At 40.0% G+C, this 24,264-nt stretch overlaps 1 protein-coding gene across 1 annotated transcript in view; it reads left to right on the top strand.

Annotated features, from left to right (window-relative positions):
• stat1 (signal transducer and activator of transcription 1) overlaps positions 1–2,104 on the top strand; it is a 221,586-nt gene extending 219,482 nt beyond the window's left edge. The window contains exons 22-24 of the mRNA XM_012970596.3: positions 204–279; positions 843–945; positions 1,700–2,104. Coding sequence (XP_012826050.2) covers positions 204–279; positions 843–945; positions 1,700–1,720 — 200 coding nt within the window. The 3' untranslated portion in view covers positions 1,721–2,104. The remainder of the gene's footprint in view (positions 1–203; positions 280–842; positions 946–1,699) is intronic.
• Positions 2,105–24,264: the final 22,160 nt, after the last annotated feature.

Below are 24,264 nucleotides of genomic sequence, written 5' to 3'. Positions count from 1 at the left end.
TCGGCCCCATAATCAAGAAAACTTGGTCACTAAAATTTTGTCCTCAGACACAGGATGGGATGCCCTGGGAAAAGAGTATTTTCTTACAATTAAATTGTTCTCAATTTCTCAGTTCTTTGACTACTGCAGCTCTCTTGAGAACTGGGGCAGTAAAGTATAAGTAAGTGTTATTGCACTGTTCATTAAATTTTTTATTTGTATAGCTGATGAACCAATGGACCTTGATGGACCCAAAGGAACAGGATATATTAAAACTGAACTTATTTCAGTGTCTGAAGTGTGAGTATTAAAATTTTAGTTGCCATTTTTTTTCTTTCTTTTAACCTTTTTTTCTAGTGTAATAGTGAGGTAAGCACATAATATTTTTATTTACCATCTAGAAATAATTGTTGAGGCTAAATTATGCATACATTGTTTTTGCATACATACATTTTTTTGACGGATCCTTCCTTATATTCTATTGTACTGGGAAAATTAGTCTTTCAATAAGTCACTGGAGGTGAGGTGAAGTAATTCTGGGGCATAGCCTGCTAAAAATTCTCGATCACAAGAAAGAAAAATCTCCAGCTGAGAAAACCAGGTCCATGCCTAGAGATAGCGAATAAGATCAGACTGTTACTGCACACATAGGGCAAATGTAGGCCAGAAAATGTAAACACAGTGTTTTTAGCCTAAAGCCACCCCCTGTTCCATATATTCCTATTAATAGAGGAGATGGATCTGCTGCAATACCAATAAAATTGAATAGGTGAAATCTGATTGGCTGTTGGTGGTTCTGCCCACTTTTTCTACATATAAAAAATATGTTACTCTGTATATTATATAGCTTTAATCATTTGCAGACATCCTTCCAGACTTCAGACAACAGAATTCCTTTTGCCAATGTCCCCTGATGAGTATGCAGAGGTTGCAAGGCTAGTGGGACCTGCTGAGTTTGACACTGTGGTAAGTTCATCAGCAGAAAAAAAGTTGGAAAGTTGTATTATCTTCTATTACGTAAAAAACTGTTAGGGTTGGGGACACCTTTAAGTGCTTGAATTTAATTATCTCAGAACTAATTTCCTTGTATAGAACAATATAAATATTTAAATAAAAGGAACTTGTCACCCAGACATAAAAAGCTGTATAATAGAAGTCCTTTTTAAATTAAATATAAAAACTCAAATTCCCTTTCACTTACTATTCTGAACTTTCTAGTTGTCACATTCCCCCACCCTCTTCACAGCCTATAATTGCGTATCCTGTGCATGGGCATCAGGTCCCCAATTCTGGTAAATAAAAAATATTAATATAATGCAATAAGATAATGCAAAGCTTTTCTTAATAAAAGTATTTGCAAAATACCCTTCTACCAGCTATGATTGTGAATTCCAAAACTGAATGAAACAATAATTATATAATTTATATAGTGTAAGTAAAGTTTATTTTGCCTGACTAGCACATTAAAGGCCAAAAATATAATCAGTAAACAGCCTCTTTGAAATCTTTCAATGTACTGGTGCTAGAAAATTGAGGGGATATATGCAGTACAAATGATGCCATTTGGGTGGGGGAGACGTGCCCAACTGATTTACATTGTAGGCAAATGTAGGCTTCACATGTCCTTTAAATATAACGTGGAATTATTTCTTATGGTGACAGGTTCCCTTTAAAGTATGAAAAAAAACATTAATTTTTAACTTTGTTTGTTCTCTGATAGATGTGCTCTTACAACAGCTAAAGAAGACTTGGTTCTTGATTACAGTTGGAGAAAGAAAGTCACTGAAAGAAGCTTATTAGTGTTATTACTTACCAGAACTCATCTACTCACCACAATTAATAATTATGTTTATTCAACATCTTTAAACTGTTTCTGTACCTGTGCCACTAAATATACAGTGGTGTGAAAAACTATTTGCCCCCTTCCTGATTTCTTATTCTTTTGCATGTTTGTCACACAAAATGTTTCTGCTCATCAAAAACTGTTAACTATTAGTCAAAGATAACATAATTGAACACAAAATGCAGTTTTTAAATGAAGGTTCACGTTATTAAGGGAGAAAAAAAACTCCAAATCTACATGGCCCTGTGTGAAAAAGTGATTGCCCCCCTTGTTAAAAAATAACTTAACTGTGGTTTATCAATTTCAATTTTCAATTTCAATATCAATTTCTGTAGTCACCCCCAGGCCTGATTACTGCCACACCTGTTTCAATCAAGAAATCACTTAAATAGGAGCTACCTGACACAGAGAAGTAGACCAAAAGCACCTCAAAAGCTAGACATCATGCCAAGATCCAAAGAAATTCAGGAACAAATGAGAACAAAAGTAATTGTGATCTATTAGTCTGGTAAAGGTTATAAAGCCATTTCTAAAGCTTTGGGACTCCAGCGAACCACAGTGAGAGCCATTATCCACAAATGGCAAAAACATGGAACAGTGGTGAACCTTCCCAGGAGTGGCCGGCCGACCAAAATTACCCCAAGAGCGCAGAGACAACTCATCCGCGAGGCCACAAAAGACCCCAGGACAACATCTAAAGAACTGCAGGCCTCACTTGTCTCAATTAAGGTCAGTGTTCACGACTCCACCATAAGAAAGAGACTGGGCAAAAACGGCCTGCATGGCAGATTTCCAAGGCGCAAGCCACTTTTAAGCAAAAAGAACATTATGGCTCGTCTCAATTTTGCTAAAAAACATCTCAATGATTGCCAAGACTTTTGGGAAAATACCTTGTGGACCGACGAGACAAAAGTTGAACTTTTTGGAAGGTGCGTGTCCCGTTACATCTGGCGTAAAAGTAACACAGCATTTCAGAAAAAGAACATCATACCAACAGTAAAATATGGTGGTGGTAGTGTGATGGTCTGGGGTTGTTTTGCTGCTTCAGGACCTGGAAGGCTTGCTGTGATAGATGGAACCATGAATTCTACTGTCTACCAAAAAATCCTGAAGGAGAATGTCCGGCCATCTGTTCGTCAACTCAAGCTGAAGCGATCTTGGGTGCTGCAGCAGGACAATGACCCAAAACACACCAGCAAATCCACCTCTGAATGGCTGAAGAAAAACAAAATGAAGACTTTGGAGTGGCCTAGTCAAAGTCCTGACCTGAATCCTATTGAGATGTTGTGGCATGACCTTAAAAAGGCGGTTCATGCTAGAAAACCCTCAAATAAAGCTGAATTACAACAATTCTGCAAAGATGAGTGGGCCAAAATTCCTCCAGAGCGCTGTAAAAGACTCGTTGCAAGTTATCGCAAACGCTTGATTGCAGTTATTGCTGCTAAGGGTGGCCCAACCAGTTATTAGGTTCAGGGGGCAATTACTTTTTCACACAGGGCCATGTAGGTTTGGATTTTTTTTCTCCCTAAATAATAAAAACCCTCATTTAAAAACTGCATTTTGTGTTTACTTGTGTTATCTTTGACTAATAGTTAAATGTGTTTGATGATCAGAAACATTTTGTGTGACAAACATGCAAAAGAATAAGAAATCAGGAAGGGGGCAAATAGTTTTTCACACCACTGTACTTAGATGATAAAAATCCAAACTGATTAGCAGCATGTTTTACCACTGTTAACGTGTCTGCATTATACTGAATGCATAACACATTTGTCTCATTGATTTAATATGAGTAGCAACTCATATTAAATCAATGAGACAAATGTGTTATGCAGTCTGTCTAATGCAGGCAAGTTAATAGTGGCTAACTTACCCTCACTAGCGTAGCCGACCTAGACAAAATTTGCTAAGGCTGATGCCACACGTGGTGTAGGGCTGATTTTTTCGGCAAGCGGAAAAACGCTTGCCAAAAATTCAGCCCTACGCCTGCTACTTCTGCCTGCACCCGAGCGTATTCCATTCATTCGGGTGCAGGCACAAGTAGCAGGCGTAGGGCTGAATTTTCGGCAAGCGTTTCTCCGCTTGCCGAAAAAATCAGCCCTACGCCACGTGTGGCATCAGCCTAAGAATTTCTCAAGGAAACCTTTTTAAAGTTGTTTGCCTGCATACATACCAGCCAGTTGTTAAAAAATGCTACAGGCAGCATTTCTTCAGTTGCACTTATTTGTTGTTGGGGTGGCTCTAAAAATTTAAGGGATTATTTATAAGCTCTTAGCAAATTTGCATCTGGGCAAGTAACCCATAGTAATTCAAAAATCCATTTGCACACAGTCACCCCAGCTCACTCAGGCTTTCTTTTATTTGGTGCAGGTGCATCTCAAAGCCATGGCCTTGGTTCACCCTTCAGCATAGTCATTTTAAATAATAGCACCACTGCAAAGAAAAAAAGCAACATAATTGTGTTTAATAAACTTCCACAAATGTATCTAGAAAGGGAAGTTTGAAAACAATGTTGGTTTGAAAAACGTGAAGTCACTTAATGATATCTGATTGGCTGTTTTTTGGCTCCAGCCAGTTTTTCAAACCTTGGACCACATTTATATAGTAAAAAAAAACACTGTACAGGTACAAAGTTTTTGGACCCTGCAATTGTTATTATAAAACAGTACCTTGTACTTGATCCCAACTAAGATACAGTTATTCCTTATTGGAAGCCAAACAAACCTATTGGATTTATTCAATATTTAAATGATTTTTAGCAGACTGGAGATCCAAATTACAGAAATATATCCCTTATCCAGAAAACATCAGGTCCCAATAATTCTGGACCACATAATATTTTAATTACTTTGATACATTTTTGTTTGATGTTACTATTCTATTACACAACTGTTGCTGGACTACAAATACCGGAATACTTTAAGATTGTAAGCCCTTTTGGACAGGGCCCTCTTTACCAATTGTATCAGTCTTTTTTTTTTTTAATTCAGGTAGTTTTTATTGAGCATACAGTATACGGTACAACATTGGAGATATACAGTTAATATGCATGTAATACTTATTCGATTAACATTGTCAATAAAGGTATGGTTCCTTCGCAGGCTCGTATGGTTTTTATTATACATCAACTCTTATTTCAAGTGCTATTGCTTATACATGCAAAAACCCTGTATACACATTATTGATCGCTGGCTGCGTTGGGGGGGGGGGGGGGGGTGTCTGTCCAGCCATTGATCCCATATCTTGTGGAATTTAGTGGGGCTGCCTCTTTTGAGGTATATTAATTGTTCCAGCTTGCAGGTTTCGGCGACTAGGTTTTCCCAGTTGTGGATATCTGGGGGGATCGTGCTTTTCCAATTTTGTGTTATAAGTTTTTTGGCTAGGAAGAGTGCTTCACTAATAAATATACGGTGGTATTGATTGGGAACAGCTTTACTAAGAATATTTAGCAAGCAGACTTTAGGAGTCCTGGGTAGAGTACTTTGGACTATGGTATCTAGTTTATCTAGAATGGCAGACCAATATGGTTTGATGCGGGAGCAATCCCAGAGCATATGTATCAGCGTACCCTTCTCTATATTGCACCTTGTACAGGTGTCTGGTATGGCTGGATAGATAGAGTGCAGCCTGGTTACATAGTTACATAGGGTTGAAAAAAGACCAGTGTCCATCAAGTTCAACCCATCCAAGTAAACCCAGCACACTTAACCCACACCTACCAATCTATACACTCACATACATACACTATATATACAACCACTAGTACTAACTGTAGATATTAGTATCACAATAGTCTTGGATATTCTGATTGATCAAGAACTCATCCAGGCCCCTCTTAAAGGCATTAACAGAATCTGCCATTACCACATCACTAGGAAGGGCATTCCATAACCTCACTGCCCTCACCGTGAAAAACCACCTACGCTGCTTCAAATGGAAGCTCCTTTCCTCTAATCTAAAGGGGTGACCTCTGGTGCGCTGATTGTTTTTATGGGAAAAAAGAACATCCCCCAACTGCCTATAATCCCCTCTAATGTACTTGTACAGAGTAATCATGTCCCCTCGCAAGCGCCTCTTTTCCAGAGAAAACAACCCCAACCTCGACAGTCTCACCTCATAGTTTAAATCTTCCATCCCCTTAACCAGTTTAGTTGCACGTCTCTGCACTTTCTCCAGCTCATTAATATCCTTCTTAAGGACTGGAGCCCAAAACTGCACTGCATACTCAAGGTGAGGCCTTACCAGGGACCTATAAAGGGGCAAAATTATGTTCTCATCCCTTGAGTCAATGCCCTTTTTTATACAAGACAGCACTTTATTTGCTTTAGTAGCCACAGAATGACACTGCCTGGCATTAGACAACTTGTTATCAACAAAAACCCCTAGATCCTTCTCCATTAAGGAAACCCCCAACACACTACCATTCAGTAGATAGTTTGCGTTTATATTATTTCTACCAAAGTGCATAACTTTGCACTTATCAACATTGAACCTCATTTTCCAGTTTGCTGCCCAGTTATCTAATTTTGTCAAATCGCTCTGCAAAGCGGCAGCATCCTGCATGGAACTTATAGTTTTGCACAATTTAGTGTCATCAGCAAAAATAGAAACAGTACTGTCTATGCCCACCTCCAGGTCATTAATAAACAAGTTAAAAAGCAAAGGCCCAAGGACTGACCCCTGCGGTACTCCACTAACCACACTGGTCCAATTAGAAAATGTTCCATTTACAACCACTCTTTGTACTCTATCCTTCAGCCAGTTCTCTATCCAATTACAAATATTATGTTCTAGGCCAATATTTGATCATTAACCTTCTGTGAGGTACTGTATCAAACGCTTTAGCAAAGTCCAAGTAGATGACATCAACTGCCATTCCAGCATCAAGGTTCCTGCTCACCTCCTCATAAAAGGCGCCTAAATTAGTCTGGCAAGATCTGTTACGCATAAAACCATGCTGGCACAAACTAATAGTATTGTGAACTGCAATGTATTCAAGTACCCTATCCCTTATTACCCCTTCCAAAAGTTTTCCTACTACTGATGTCAGACTAACAGGCCTACAGTTTTCAGGCTGAGAACGGGATCCCTTTTTAAATAACGGCACCACATTAGCAATCCGCCAGTCTCTTGGCACCATGCCAGACCTCAATGAATCCTGAAAAATTAAGTGAAGAGGTTTGGCAATCACAGCGCTCAGCTCATTTAATACCCTGGGATGAATCCCATCCGGCCCTGGACCTTTGTTTACCTTTACATGTTCAAGTCTCTTTTGAATTTCCTCCCGAGTGACCCATGCGCCAGTAGCTAAATTACTAGAACTGGGCATATTACAAGGGAAGCCTTCATTATCTGGCTCCTCAGATGTATAGACAGATGAAAAATAAGAGTTCAAAATTTCTGCTTTTTCCCCATTCTCATCAACCAACTTACCCCCCCGTGATAATAAAGTTCCCACCCCTTCTTGCTTCATTTTTTTACTATTCACATAATTAAAAAATAATTTAGGATTCTTTTTACTCCTAGCAGCAATATCCCTTTCCATTTCTATTTTAGCTTGCTTGATAGCTTTTTTGCATGCTTTATTTGCTTCCTTGTACCTGATGAAAGTTTCTGCTGTCCCAGCTAACTTGAATGCCCTAAAAGCACGTTTTTTCTTACCAACCTCGACAATAACACTTTTATTCACACTTTTATACACTTTTATTGGTTGGTGTATAGTAAGCTCTGTGTATAGTATATAGTTGGATCATGCGAAACCGGTAGCATACAGATACTGTTTGATGTGACTCTTGTGCTTCTTGCCATTCGTCATCTAGTATTATTTCGGTGTCTACTTCCCACCTGCTACGTAGATTTTCTAGTGGTTTTGCTCTACTTTCTTGGAGAAGTAGTGCATATAGAATAGAGATTAGCCCTTTAGTGGAGGGTCTGTTAATATGGGATAGTAACCGGTTCTTACATATTATTAGTGGTTCTTTTTTGTGGGCCAGCTGTAAAGCTTTTTTGATTCTGTTGTATTGCAACCATTGGTTGTTCGATATGTCCCAAACTTGTCTAAGTGTTCTAAAGGACACCATCCTCTGTCCACACATCACCTATGGTCTCAACTCCTTTATCAAGCCATATTTTCATGTGTCCAGTACCTGTTAGGGTTGGGTACATTGAGTTGAACCAAATGGGGGTACGTGGGTCAACACCCTTGTCTCGGACTATTTGAGTTGCGGCCTTCCATATACGGCAGATATTTACTAGTATTGGGCTTGTTGTATTCTTGTAAGCACATGTCGAGGGTTTACCTAGTAGCCATCCTATTGGGTGGGTTGGGAGACCCGTAATTTGGGCCCAAATGTTTTTTAGGGTAAGATGGTTGGAGTGTTCCAGCCATGTTATCAGATGGGATAATTGTGCAGCTATATGAGTATATATAGAGTGTATAGAAGCTTAGGTAATACCAGCATCTTTATTAGGTGTATTCTGCCCATAGGGCCCAGTGGTAGTGACGACCATGTTTTGAGTTTCGATTGTAACCAGTTTATCATTTGGTCAATATTGATGGAGGTATATCTGGTTATGGGTAGTGCTATGTTCACCCCTAGGTAGGTTAGTTGTGAGACAATTTTAAAGGGGAAAGTAGACAGGTCCTCACTGGCACCTGGGGGATCTATGAGCAGTGCCATAGATTTAGAGTTGTTCGTTATTAGGCCTGAGTTGCACCCGAACCTGTGTATAGTTGCCATTGCACTTTGAACTGAGTTCCCTCTATCTCCTTGATATAACAATGTATCATCAGCATATAGTTGTATGCGTTCTTCTATTGGTCCTATCTTTAGGCCCTTTATTGTTGGGTGAGACCTTATGTGTTGGGCAAATGGTTCCATGGCTAGGGCGAATAGTAGGGGGGAGAGGGGACATCCCTGTCTGGTTCCCCTTCCCAGTGCAAAAGGTAGGGTTAGTTCCCCATTTATGCGGATGGAGGCATTGGGGGAGTTGTACAGTAGTTTTACCATATTAATATACTTCTGCCCAATACCAAATTTCTCTATTACCAGCCATAGGTAGGACCATTCTACCGTATCGAACGCTTTAGCTATATCAAGTGCCACAATTGTTCGTTGCCCTGTGTTACTATGGGGGTATGTTAGGTTGCTATACAGTCGTCTTATATTTAGTGCAGTAGATTTGCCCGGCATGAAGCCTGTTTGGTCTTCGTGTACTAGTTGGAGTATGACTTTTCCTAGCCTGTTGGCAAGGACTTTTGCTAGGATTTTTATGTCAGTGGTGAGGAGTGAAATAGGCCTGTAGGAGTCGCTGTACTTAGGGTCTTTGCCTGGTTTGGAAAGCAGCACTATTGTGGCATTGTATAGAGATGGGGGTAGAGTACCAGCTATAAGTGCATTATTGTACAGTTTAGTTAAGTGGGGAGTAAGTTCTTTGTGGAACCTCTGGTAGATTTCTATGGGCAAGCCATTTGAGCCAGCCGCCTTTCGGGGGGGGAATGCCTTAATGGCTTCATATATTTCAGTTTCTGTTATGTCCTGAATCAGTGTTTCATTGAATTCCTGGGGAAGAGTCGGGAGAGTGATGTCAGTAAGAAATCGGTTAATTTCTTCCCTGGTGTTTCGCTGTTGTGAGGTGTATAGATTTTGGTAAAAGTGGTGGAGGGTTTCCTTAATTTGTTCTGTTTGGGTGACCAGTTGTCCCTGTGTATTGTATAGTTCTGTTATTATGGGAGGGGATTCAGATGTTCTAGCTAGGTATGCTAATAGTTTGCCTGCCCTTTCACTATGTTCAAAAAAGTTTGCCCTGTTGAATAGGAGGCTACGTCTAGCTTTTTGTTGTAGACAGTTGTTATAAGTTGCTTCTAGCTGCCTTAAAGATTGTAGTTTCTGGTAGGAAGGGTTTACTTGGAGTTGTGCTGTTATGTTCTGTATTCTCTGTTCTATCTCTGTTTCCTCTTTTGTGAAAGCTCTTTTGATGGCTGTAATTTCTGAGTGTAGTAGGCCTCTTAGGTATGCCTTAAAGGCTTCCCAAGCAATATCTATGTTGTTATCTGATAGGTTAATTTGGAAAAATTCTTTAATACTGTCTGCTAGGCCTTGATCGTTACTTATAATATTTAACCAAACTGGGTTAAAAGACCAAGGTTTATTTCGCCTTTGTGGGGGGTACCTAGCATTCCATATTAGTTGTAGAGGGGCGTGGTCTGAGATACCTCTTGCGAGGTATGTGGCTGAGTGTATGTTAAGGAGTAGGTCCTTGGATATGAATGCCATGTCTATTCTGGAGAGTACCATATGTGAGGTTGAGAAGCATGAGAAACCAGTCTCGGTGGGGTGGGTATGCCTCCAAATTTCAGTCAGTTCTAGGTTTTTCATGTGTGTATGGAGGTTAGAGGGTTTGTTTAGGCCGGGCAGGTTTTGTTTACGTAGTCTGTCAAGCTGTTCATCTAGAACAGTGTTGAAGTCCCCTGCAGCTATTACCCTTGCATGCGGGTATGTTGCAATAAATGTAGCCAGTTGTGTTATACAGTTGTCTGTGTATGGGGGAGGTATATAGATATTGGCCAGTATTGTCTCTACCATGTTGAGGTAGCAATGGATAAGTAGTAAACGCCCTTGAGGGTCTGACTGGAGAGTTAATAGTTTAAAATTTGCTGTTCTTTTAATTAGGGTAGCTACTCCTCCAGTGTATGTGGAGAAGGTGGAGTGGAATGCCCAGCCTACCCAAGGCCTGTTGAGTGCTAGAGTTTTGCTGCCTTGTAGGTGCGTTTCCTGGAGCATGATTACCTCTGGTGTTTGTTTTTTAACATAGTCTAGGACCAGTTTTCTCTTAATCTGGTCGTTGAGCCCTCGGACGTTCCATGATAGGATAGAGAGGGGTCTAGCCATTGTTTGTAGATTTAGTTATGGGCTTAAGTTTTATGTTTAGGGCATGTATTGGTGTATACCTCTTAGCTGAACTACCTGTAGTAAACTTTAAAACTTTACAAACATAAACATCCCGCTCCCTGTCTTCCACCTTACATGTGGATGACATACCCACCCTTTCTGCTTTGCCCCAACTTAAGCAGAATTTCTCCCCAAACCTAGAACAATACATAAAAGGAAAAGAAAATCAAGTTATATATAACCAAATGCAGTTAGACAGTAGGGTGGGCAGACCGTAGCTTGCACACCTTGGTGTGGTAGAGTGGATGGGAGGTACGGTGGTGAAGGTATGGGCCCCGCTGCTCCAGGGCTTGGGCAGAGAGAACAGGAGTATGTATTACCTGGGGCATGTAGTCAGTATCGGTGGATATATCAATAGGGAAATGCAGAGTGTTCAGCTCCCCAGAGTACCTTTGAGTTTGCGTCCCTATATTGAAGTATGGACTCCGAGCTTTCGGGTATACACAGGTGTTCGTGCACGGTTTAAGTTCCTTTGCTGGAGGCATCTTTGGCAGATCCATAGTACTTCTGTAGGGATATTGGGGCTCTGCGCAGGTAGGGTAATAGAGGTATTTAGTTCCGCTGCTGGTGGAGTGGCTTGTACAGCGCTGAACTTGTGGAGTTCCCTCCTCTTAGTAGGCTGTAGTCATCTGGTAATCCCGCCTGGGTTAATATTCACCTTTATATCTATTGCTGGGAGTTGTAGTTTGAAGTGTCTTCTTTGCCAGGTATCTTTGTAAGGTCATCGAGTGGGTTGTGCATTACATTCTGTTAATTGTGTCTTTGCGCTTCCCTGTTGCATATCTCTCTTGCAAGGGAGTAAGATTTGGCACAGTTAAGTAGTTCTGAGTTGGCAATTCCTGCGGTTGAAATAAAGGTTTCACTGAATAGTTGCAGATGGGCATTGGCAGTTTGTGTAGAGAGAAATCGTCAGCTTTGGTTTGCCATTGTGCTACTGCCTGTTGGAGGTTTTGTAGTTGTTGTGGGAGAGGACTGTAGGAGTTTTCCAGTGAACTTATACGTTGTTCTGCCTCCACTGTACGCTCTCGCAGCTTTTGAATGTCGTGTTTCAAGATGGAGAACTCAACTTTTAGTTCCTCTGTTTTGGCGGTTATAAGAGTAGTGCATACGTCTCTGTTGGCTTTTATTTCGAGTAGCAGGTCTGTGAGAGAGGGTTCCTCCGTCCTAGCTGGGCTGCCGGGAGTTGAAGGGCTAGGGGACACTGGTTGTTCATCAGCGCCATTTTGCGCAGGCCTTCCTTCCCTGGCAAATCTCTCTAGCCGTGCCGCTGTCTCCGCCGCTTTTTTCTGCGCTTTATTTGGCCCTATTTTGTTGCGCTGGGGAAGAGGAGTCTGGCTGTTAATTTTGGGGTCCGTAGTGTCCGTGTTAGGGTGACTCCAGGGAATTATTTTAGGCCCGAGCAGCGGAGCCCAAAAGAATTGCGGCCGCTCACATCAAGCTGGTAGCCATGCCCCATCAATTGTATCAGTCTTTGGTTACAACCAATGTAATGAAATGTATGTAATCTGTATGTTTGAATTTCATTTATTGTATAGTGCTTCAGAATATATAGTTGCTTTATAAATACATGATAATAATTCGCCAAATGTAATACACGCTGAGAGCTGTAGCAGTTTCAGAGTTACATTCTTAAAGCAACAATGTTTGAAAACAACAAAATAATAATAATCCTCCAGTGGGAACCCATACTTATTTCTGTAAATGTAGGACTGTGCTTCTGTCTTGCAATGACCTGGTCAACATTCTGATCTCAATGTAGCTAATAATCTGTGACATTATTTAAAAATTTGGGTTCACAAGTGGCATCTTGAATATCTTGAATAACCTGAAGAAAATCTGCCTGGAAAAATGCACCAATATCCTTCTGAATAGCATGCAATACTTGTATATATGCTAAAAGAGTTAGAGGTGTTATTGCTGAATAAGGATGACTATATAAAACTAGAAAGGGACGTTTGAGAACAAACTTCATGTTGGTTTAAAAAATGTGAAATCACTGAATGAAATCTGATCTGTTGTTGGCTCCACCACTTTTTCTAACCTTGGACCACAGTTAGATAGTAAAAACCACTGTGCGAAGTTTGGGGACCCTGGTTTTAATAGTGTCTGAATAGCAGCAATTTAAATTTCCCCACTGAAAGTCAATGAGTGACATCTGATTGGCGGCTGGTGGCTCCGCCCACTTTTTCTAACCTGGAACTGCAATTACCCAGTGACTAACTGCAAAGTTTCCCACTTTTTCTAACCCTAGCCAATCAGATTTCACCTATTGAATTTTATTGGTTTGGTGCCAGGGTTCCCAAACTTTGCAGTCAGACACTGGGTGACTATGTAGTCAAGGTTAGAAAAAGTGGTTGGAATTTGTAACTGCTGCCATTCTCACATGTTTAATGTCAGTTTGTCACAGGGTGACTACGTTCTAAGTTTAGAAAAGTGGGCAGAGCCAACAACAGCCAATCAGATAGACAACGATTGATTTTCAATGGGGAAATTCAACCTGCTGCCATTCTCACCGTATTAACACCAGGGTCACTAGGGGACTAAATTTTTAGGTTTTAAAAAGTCACCAACAGCCAGAGTTCACCTATTGAATTTTTTTATTTAAATTGCTGCCTTTCTCACACTATTTATGTCAGGGTTCCCAAACTTTGCACAGTCAGTCATAGCTGACTATGTATTTAGGGTTAGACAAGTGGGCAAAGCCACCAATAGCCAATCCATTTCCACCGATTAAATTTCATTGGTTTATATTTAAACTGATGCCATTATTTCAGTATTAATTCCAGGGTTGTTAAATGTTCCAAAGTTAGCCACTGGGTATTTTCTGTTCAAAGTTATAAAAATGTGGGTGGAGCCACCAACAGCCAATCACATTTCACCTATTTACTTTCAATGGTGAAGTGTAAAATGTTGTCAGTCTCACAATTTTTATGCCTGAGTCCCCAAACTTTGCAGAGTTGGTCACAGGGGGACTGCAGTTCAAAAATAGGAAAAGTAGGTTGGGCCAATCAGATTTCATCCATTGAATTTTATTGCTTTAAATTTAAAATGCTGCCATTTTTACAGTATTTATGCCAGGGTGCCCACTGTTTGTAACTGGGTGTTAACCGCTGGAAAGCCCCATCTTGCCTTCATCTGTAAAGTAATTGGAACCAAATCTACCCATTCCAAACCATGGATACCCAAACACAGTTCTAAAAAGAACTTGCTCATATAACAAATAACGTATTTGCAGCAACTAACCAACTTAGTATCAAGAGAGTAATTGGTTTTCTGCCATCGGCAGGTCTTTTGACCCTGCCAATACCCTTAACAATTTGTTTTGCCAAACAATTATTTGGTTGGGTAAGTTTGTGTGGTCGCATATGTTCTTTATTAAAAGTGAATTTCTGCCAAGTCAATAGCTAAAATCTGATTGGCTGTTCACAGCTCCGCCCACTTTTGGAAATCCAACAATCATTATATATTCATTCAGATTAACCCCATCATTATGTGATTCAAGTTTGGTAAGTATAGCCTCAAAGCTGTAAGAGTGGCAACAGTTTGAAAATCTTCCCTGTCAATGCAGCGCCACAAAAAGACTTAGCACAAGCAACCTGCTCCGCTATAGTGTGGAGAGTTTGGGTGTTGTACCCCTAAAACTGAAGGAGGAGTAACAGTATGTTGGGTTTTTCAACCCGACATAATAATAAAATGTAAGAGCTGAATACAGTATATCTGAAATTCATTTTGAAAGGTCAAAGCCCATGGTCCTCTCTTGAACTGCCATATAATTTTTCCTCTCTCTTCTTTGTTTGTCCTTTCTAGTTTCTCTAAATTAAGTATATTGTACAATAAGAGGCCACTATTTCTAGTATGTTCTAATGTCATACACTATGTCTTTGTGCACTATGTGCACTTACCTTAATATCTTATCTCAACTTCTCCTTGAACTGATTGCATCATTAGTAGTATAAAACATTGCACTCCACAGTTACATGGCATTAGGAGACATGCTTGTCTACTGTTGACAAAATGCTACTATGTGAATGGAGTGAGAGAGTTAGTACGGACCAGAGATGTGTAGGTCGGGTCTAGCAATGGCCCGCTGCAGAGGATCACAGTTGTATTGTTATATTCGCTGCCTGCCCAGCCATTCCCTGCCCTTTTCTAATCCAAAATCTAGCATGAATTGCTATTGTTATTTATATACTCTTGCACCTCCTCAGATGACATCAGAAATGGGAAGTTTGGCACAGGAATATATCAGTGTGGTGGGCCAAGCTTGGGATGGATTAGGGCTCATTTACAACTGCAGAACAGTTGCGGTCACACTAAGTTGCCCACAGTCATTGTGCAAATAATTCCCATTCATTAAAGGTACTTGCTCTTTGCACTTCTGTATAGTTCAGAGTCGGACTGGGGGTGAAAGCATTCTTTACTTTTTACCTTTGGCATGTTGGGGGAAGGTAGGTCTGCAGCCTCTCCAAACCCACTGGGCGCTGCAAGATTCTCAACTACAGCAGTGCCCCCATGTTCTAGCCTAGGAGAAAACATTATTCAACCGAGTAGTTAAATCAGCTTTTTAGTGAGGACAGATAGTTGCACAACTGAAATTTGCAGTAACTATTTGAAATTTACCTTTGGGGAATATTTATCAAAGAGTGAAACTAGAGCTCATACAAAGTACCACAGATTCTATTCATTTCTATTGGATTTAAAAAAAATACATTTATCAAAAGTTGAACTTTCATTTTCATCCATTTATAAACATGTTCCCAAAAATCCCATACAGATAAACAGAAAGCAGCAGAATTTTACACCATAGGAATGTTTACAAATATAAATAAGTGCAATTTTCAGTGTATGCTCCTCACTTCAGATACCTTGTGTCCCAGGTCAAATACAGTTCAATAAATTACTCCAAAGTGCCCTCTTCTGCTTCAGACTTAGTGATGAGGTCTTATGAGGAAAAGAAGAAAGAAAAAAAAATATAGTGTAATACTGTTATTACTTCCCAATGTGCACTCTCATGTGCTTTTTAACACCAGTGATGACTTTTACTTATATCACCCTTTTGTGCCCAGTTGTGATATCCCTTTCCGATTGCCAATCTACTTACAGTCCCCCTTGGGTTTATATGGCATCCAATTGGTTCGCTTGTAGCTCACGACTCTCTGCTTTCCCACCTCTTAATTTCAGGCAGTATTAGGAACCACTTCACATAGGTAAATTTCCAACTTTAGCAACTTTAGGTTACATACCAGTGACTCCCTGACATGCACATCCTATACTCTGTTTTAAATGCACAGAAGGGGAAGGGAAACAGAAAGGTCATGGAATTAACCTACAGTTGCTAAAGTTGGAAATTTTAAGAAATCTTTGTTATGCAGACAATCTTGGTCATGCCTTTAACTTGTATCATTACAAATTTTAACCATGCTTAACATCACAACATGGAATCTGAATGGGCTCAATTCTTTTATAAAGAGAAAAGAGTCCTAGCAGAGCTAAAAAAAAAACTGAGATCTGGTGTAGTATCACTTCAAGATAGTCATCTCTCAGAACTAGAGTCTGAAAAATTAAAAGTGAATGGGAAATGTAGCACTGCTGCCACTTAATATTCAGATAGAGATAAAGAAGGTAGATATATTTTTATTGAAGTCCTCTACATGACAAAGTATAGATTTTGTGCTATGTCTATGAAGATTCTCATTCATCCAGGTCATGATATACAGTATCTAGTAGAATTAAGTCTAAAAAAACTTTTCTGAGTTTTTTCACCATTCCTCCCAGTGGCTTCTTCAGTTCAAATGACTAGATTGTATGCTCTTTATACACACATAATAAGAATAAAGAGGAATTTTATTGAAAAAATACATATGGCCATTAAGTTCAACCTTAACAAGTGGGTTGATTGGTATCTAGAGAAAAGAGATGTAGGGTGGGGCAGAGTCATAACCCTGCTTTAAATGCGAGGGTCATAAGTTTAAACTTTATTCTGGATGGTAGTGGAAGCCAGTGCAGGGATTGGTAGAGTAGCGTGGCAGAGGATGAGTGGTTACATGAGTCTGAACCTTCTCTGGAGGAGAAGGCCAAATAGTAAAGAGTTACAGTAGTCCAGATGTGATATGCTAAGAGAGTGAATAAGAATTTTGACAGCATCTTAGTAAGTTAGGTTGAAAAAAAGAAGTATGTCCATCACGTTCAACCATAATGCCCTGCCTAACCTAACTTCTAGTTGATCCAAAGGACAGCAAAAAAACCCATCTGAAGCCTCTCTAATTTGCCACAGAGGGTAAATAATTTCTTCCTGACTCCAAGATGGCAATTGGACCAGTCCCTGGATCAACTTGTCAGCTATGTCCCATAACCCTGTATTTCCTCATTTGCTAAAACATCTTGGGTGATAGATGATCGTATTTTGGAAATATTTCTTAGGTGAAAGTGACATGATTTGATAAGTGACTGGATATGAGGACAAGGGTGTTCGATGGGGGAAAGAGAACGAATTCTGTCTTAGAGAGGTTTCATTAAAGGTTAAAATTGGGACATCCAAGTAGAGATGGCAGATAGGAAGAGACACGAGTTAGGAGCTCAGAGTTGAGATTAGGAAAGGTGACCTAGATCTGAGTATCGTCATCATAGAGGTGGTATTGGAAGCCATATGGATTGATTAGTTTGCCAAGGGAGAAAGTGTAGAGCAGTGGGTCTCAACCTGTGGGTCGAACAACACTTTCACAGGGGTCGCCTAAGACCATCGGAAAACACATATATAGGATGGTCTTAAGAACTAATTTTATGGTTGGGGGTCATCACAAAATGAGGAACTGTAGTAAATGCATTAGGAAGGTTAAGACCAATGGTGTAGATAGAAAATAATAAGGGGCCCAGGACAGAGCCCTAAGGGAGCCCCAACAGGGAGAAGATGATGCTGAGACACTGAAGAAGTGATCTGAGAGGTAAGATGAAAACTTAAGCCTACAAGAGGTTATTAGTTAGTCGGGTTAGAGCAGTTTCTGTTTCTGTATTGTTGTCTATAACCAGATTGTAGGGGATCCAGGTTATTGTCAGAGAGGAATAGTGTCAGTCAGTTGTAAATTGGCCCTCAAGTACTTTAGAGATGAAGGGTAGCAGAGAGCTAGGTCAGAGGTTACCAAGATTGGAGAGATTAAGAGAGGGATTTTTTTTTTCTGGCCTTTAAAATCATATAAACTTGATATGGTATAAATTCAAATTAAATTCGATCGTTGTTGTATTTATAAAATGTCACAATAATGCTGTTATGGGTCGTATGGAAATTTCGAGTTTACGTTCAAAAATCACAATTTTTTTTTAGTGAAAGAAGCGTTAAAACTCAAAAAAATTTGAGTTTAAACAGACATTTGTTTCCATGAATCTTCTTCATTTTTCCCAAATTGCTGCAGCAGCCATTTTAGGAGCAATGAGGCTCACTCTTGGAAAACAATGATATGTTTACATTTCACTTAAAACTGGGTAAAATATGATGGGATTAACTTCCCCTTGAAAGTGTGTGAAATAGGAAACAATGGTGGGATTAACTTCCTCTTGAAATTTTGTCAAGAACAGGCTGTCACTGACTATTCTATTCCTCTTCTATCCTAAGCCTCCATAGAGTCAATGGTACTCGACAGATGAAATCTGACGAACTTTATCTGCCAAAAAAAATTAACTATATATTGATATTGGTATAGCTAGCTCTTTTTCCATGATTTGCTGTTAGTCCGCTACCTCGTTATGCGCTGAGGCGAACTCCCCCATATTACACTCTATATGAAGAGTGCGCTCCACTAAGTCTCTCACCTCTCTTTTGATTTCATCCATGAGGTGCTTGAAATCATGCTGCAGGGAGGACTTGAGTTCTGTAAGCATGGATTTGATCTCGGCAGCTGTTGGAACTGTCTGCCTCTTTTTGCGAGTCTGCGCCAAACACCACTTTTGCGGGCTTTAGGAGGTCACCCAGTTTGTTTGGTTTTGATAATAGATAATCCAGAGGCATGTCAATGCCTTGTCCAACTGCCTTTAACTGCAATTTTCTAGCACTTGTGAAATATTAGCACTAAGGAAATGTTAGCACTAATGCCATGCCCCCTGACACTATTTACTCTTTGTTGGTTGAGTTTAAAAATTGTAATATGCTTGAGATCACTAATTACAAAATCACTAATTACAAAATAGGCTAATAAAGAATTTTTATTCCATAGTAGAGACTATGGGATAAAAATTCTTTATTAGCCTATTTTGTAATTAGTGATCTCACCTCGTTTCACTGCTTTCCATGTGTGTAATTATAGTGTAATAAAGGAGGTTACGACTATGAGATATATGATTTTAGAGAGAAGACAAGGGTGTGATCTGATAAACCGATATCGCCAATACTAGCTGACCTAGTTTTGTTTAGAACAACTAGAGAAGAGAAAAAGTAATCTATGCAAGTACCAGCTCCATGAGGGTGAGAGAAGAAGGTAAAATCCTTGTCGCTTGGATGTAACATTCACCACAAATACATTCCTATGGGATTTTTAGTGCATTTATCAATGGGTGAAAGTTAGAACACACTATTTGATAAATACCCTTCTAAAAATCCTGTAGGGATGAATATTGCGGCAGAAAAGTTTTTTTAGGAATATTAATAGTAAAAAGTTGCAAGCAGAGAGTGTGGCCTGAATGATTTATAGTAACAATATAGTTACAATAGATAGAGACAGGGTCGAACTGGGCCGCCGGGACACCGGTAAAAATCCCGGTGGGCCCAGACCCGACCCTTGCCGGCGCTCCCCCTGCCCGACCGCTCCTCCCCTGACGCGTTAAATTATGCGCGCTCGGGGGAGGAAGTCGGGTGGGGGGCCCTGCGAGGGGGGAATTGGGGGACGTGGCCGTTGGGGGCACCTGAAGGGCCCCTGGGGCGGGAGCCTGAAGGGCCGCCTGGGGTGGGAGCCCCGGTGGGCCCTTCACCCCCCCCCAGTCCGACTCTGGATAGAGAAAAGGCAAATGTGCTAAACCAGTTCTTTTCTTCAGTGTCTTTTTAAACCAGTTCTTTTCTTCAGGAGCCAGAGTGCCAAGACCCACCCAATAGCTGCACTTTTGGCTCAGCTCAATCTAGTCCGTGGTTGATGCAGGATATGGTGCTTAAAGGAGAAAGAAAGGTAAAAATTAAGTAAGCTTTATCATAAAGGTCTATGTAAATACATCCATAAGCACTCACAGAAACGCTGCACTGATTTCTCTGTCAAAAGATTTCTTGTGTCTGTAATTTATGTGCCAGAGACACGCAGCTCTCTGCTCTCTCCTCCCTCCTGCTCCCCCTCCTTAGGAATGTGGATCTGAGCCAGCAGGAAGCTGACTCCCCCGGTGCAGGAGTGAGGCATTATGGGAACTTTCTTTACACAGCTCAGCGTTTTTTCTTCTTGTTTGGTTTCTGATCATCTGAAATGGTGAAATATGGGGAGATTTAGGGGCACTATTGAGACAACTGCAGCTTGAGATTAACTCTTTATTAGCCTTTAAAGGTTTACACAAGATTAATGAAAACAAGGCACCAGGGCCAGATTGAATGCACCCTCGGGTACTGAGAGATATAGGTTCAGTTATACAGTGACCCTTTTTCTGATATTCACAGACTCGTTTTCATCTGATATGGTACCTATGGATTGGAGGAAAGCTAATGTTATTCCTTTATTTAAAAATTAAGATCTTAGCCTGGCAATAAGTTTGACATCCGTAGTGGGCAAGTAATTTGAAGGCTTGTTAAGGGATCACATACAAAATCATGTTCTGGAGAAAGGCATTTTTAGCAGAAATCATCATGGCTTTATGAAGGACAGGTCAGACCAATTTAATTGCTTTGTATGATGAGGTTAGTAATAAGCTGGACAGTGGGGGTGCAGTTTGGATTCTGCCCAGGCATTCGGTTCCATTCCCCACAAATAACTGCTTTCTAAACTAAGGTCTATTGGTTTTATTGAAGTCGTTTGCACATGGATAGGAAATCGGCTACAGGCAGTGTAGGACTGGCCCACCAGGATACCAGGAAAACTCCCGGTGGGCCCAGGTGTAAGTGGGCCCTCCTACTCCTGACCATTTGGCCAATTACATGGTCATTCCCTATTTCTAAATGGGAAGAAAGAGGAGAAATAAATGGAAGAATAGATGCTAGCATGTAAATAAAAGAGACTAGGAGAATAAAGAAGTTGGATAAGGAAAGGAGGCAAAATAGTTTGGAAAACGGGCCTAGGTTCTAAAGTTCTCTGGTGGGCCCCTGGGGTCCCAGTCCGACACTGGCTACAGGATCATGTGCAGAGTGTGGTTGTTAATAGTACATTCTCTACTAGGAGTAAGGTTCTCAGTGGTCCCTCAGGGTTCTGTACTGGGTCCACTTTTGTTTAATTTGTTCATAAATTACTTGGGGGAGGGTATTATAAGTAATGTATCAGTGTTTGCAGATGACACAAAACTCTGCAGCCCAGTCAGTTCTATCCAGGATGTGGCATCCTTGCAGCAAGATCTTGACAAACTGGCAATCTGTGCAGCTAAGTGGCAGATGAGATTTAATGTGGATAAATGTAAGGTCATGCACCTGGGATGTAAAAATATGCAAGCCACTTATACCCTTAATGGGCCTGCACTAGGCAAATCCATAATGAAGAACATAGGCGGAGGGTGCATTTTTATGTTTGGGGAGGCTAAATATGGCAATGGACCTAAAAATAAATTAACCCCTTAACTACCTCTTGTGGTTCCTACTTTGCAGAAGTGCGGGAGCGAGTGCTTTTTTCACCCTAAAATGCTTAAGATGTTAAAGTATTCACTGTTGTGAAGGGTTCTCCATCTTAGCTTAAATGTGTTTTAGTTAGTTTTATAGAGAGAATGGCAGTGGGTACTGACATCCCAGGCACACAGTGAGATGCAGTCTGTATTTACAAAACTTGCACATTATATGCAGTGAGATGCAGTGTGATTCAGGGGGGGAATGGGAAAGGGGTTATATCACTCTCCAACTTGAAGTGCATCAGTAAAAAGTTGTGGCACCCTGGGAAATGCAGAACAAGGCTGTGTGAAATTTCAAAATAAGATTTCAATGTAAGAATTTTGCTGGAGAAGCTGTATTAACTGATGCATTTTGATTGAAAAAAGGGTCTTTGTACTATTTTCCTTGCCAAACACCCTTGCGTCCCATTTTTTAAAAGCACAAACAGATTTTTTTATATTTTATTTTGAATTTTCTCAGGAATAAGTCAACAAACGCAACATCTTGTCTATACAAGAGCTATCTCCTGGGTGCATTTGTTGACCTGTGTACAACCTCTTCCTGATTCCAATTATCAGCCCGATATTCAGCTCAGAGACAGTCATGCACAGAGTGAGGTTTTTTTGTGAGGTTTGTTTTCTAATGTGCCAAGCAGGTTTGGGGAGGCTTAGCCTCCCCTAGCCTTATTGAAAATCTGCTTATGATGGAAAAGGACTTTGAAATCCTTGTAGATAATAAACTTGGCTGTAGCAAGAGTGCAATCTCTTTTGGGCAGGGCACTCTTCACCTCTTTTATCAGCTATCGGTTGCTTTGTATGTAATTATGTATGTTCAGTGTATAAACCCACTTATTGTACAACGCTGCAGAATATGTTTGCGCTTTATAAATACATGTTAATAACTAGAAAGGGAAGTTTGAGAACAAACTTTATGCTGGTTTGAAAAACGTGAAGTCACTGAATGAAATCTGATCTGTTGTTGACTCTGTCTACTTTTTCTAACCTTGGACCACAGTTATATAGTAAAAACCACTGTGCGAAGTTTGGGGACCCTGGTTTTAATAGTGGCAGAAATTTATATTTCCCCACTGAAAGTCAACGAGTGACATCTAATTGGTCGTTGGTGGCTTCACCCACTTTTTATAACCCAGTGGCTAACTCTGCAAAGTTTAGGGACCCTAGGATTTATAGTTAAAGAACGGCAGCAATTTAAATTTAAAACCAATAAAAGTCAATAGGTAAATTGTGATTGGTGGTTGCTGGGTGTGCCCACTTTTTCTAACCTTGAGTCAAAGTCACCCAGTGATAAACAGTGGGCACCCTGGCATAAATAGTGTGAGAATGACAGCATTTCAAATTTAAACCAATAAAATTCAATTGATGAAATCTGATTGGCTGTTAGTGGCCCAACCCACTTTTCCTATTTTTGAACTGCAGTCCCCCGGTGACCAACTTTGCAAAGTTTAGGGACGCATAAAAATTGTGAGACTGACAGCATTTTACACTTCACCATTGAAAGTAAATAGATTATTCTGATATATTTTCTGCATTACATAGTAAATGAAGTCATTTACCAAGAGATATTAAAAGGAATCCTCTATATCGGGACACTATTTTTGTATGGAAATATCTATTCTCCAGCCATGGCTTCAGTTACTCTCAAACTCCCTTCATGCCAGTTAAACTTCTATTGAAAACCTTTTTACGAACATCTCAGAAAAAAAACATCATATTGATAAAAGACCTACTAGATCCAAACTATTATTCTTTAATTCCCTGGCCATTGTTTAAAGAAAAATTTGAGTTACTTGAAATTGATAAATACTTTTACTTAGCCTGCCAATGTGGTTTATCAGTGACTCACAATAAAGACAAAATAATTTTGTTGTCGCTAAACATAGACTGGCAGAGGCAATATTAGAATTTAAAGACAAACCACATAATATAAAAATCAACATACTTTCTGGTACATTCTGGGATGTTTTTACCCAAGATAATCATCCCTTAAAGAATGTGTCTGCTAAGTGGTCTGTTTATCACTTTATATCCCCATCGTAATTGGTTAAGTCTATACATGAATTCAACATTCTGATTTTTGCTGAAAGCTAGAGGATTCAGGCAATTCAAATTTGTCCATCTAGGATATGGAAAACTTTTTGTTCGTAATAAGTGCTTTAAAACAAACTTGTTTTGCCCCAAATGTAACAAAACTAATGTTAATTTGTTCCACTACCTATGGTCTTGTCCGAAGATTGGTAACTTCTGGAACATGGTGGAAAGATTCTTGAACCACAGGTTGAATTTAAATATAAAGTTATCTCCTAGTTTCGCTCTATTACACATTAAAAAAGAGGAGGTGTTATCAATCATTATTCCTCATAAACTTGAACTTCCTCCAGAATGTGGTAATTTTAAGATTGAAAGATTACACAGGATTGGTCCATTAAAAGACATTCAAAACCCAAGACCAAGAGTTGTAATTGTCAAATACTTAAAGGTGGCCATACACGGACCGATTTTTTACTTACAAACGACCGATTCCCGAACGATCCGATGCTATCGTTAAGTTATCGTATAGTTGGTGGTGTACGAACGATCGTCGGCCCACTAAACGAGCCGACATTATCGTCCCCAAAATCGATCGGCCAGGTTTAAAAATTTTGGTCGTTTAACGATAAAATCTGCCAGTTGGTGTGAGTGTCAGACATTTGTCTTTCAACGATTGTTCTCTGCGCATGTCACGAT

The sequence above is a fragment of the Xenopus tropicalis genome, chromosome 9 (assembly GCF_000004195.4).
Source record: "Xenopus tropicalis strain Nigerian chromosome 9, UCB_Xtro_10.0, whole genome shotgun sequence".
Taxonomy (NCBI): domain Eukaryota; kingdom Metazoa; phylum Chordata; class Amphibia; order Anura; family Pipidae; genus Xenopus; species Xenopus tropicalis.
Note: the sequence above shows the minus strand (reverse complement) of the source record. Positions and strands in the feature narration are given on the sequence as shown.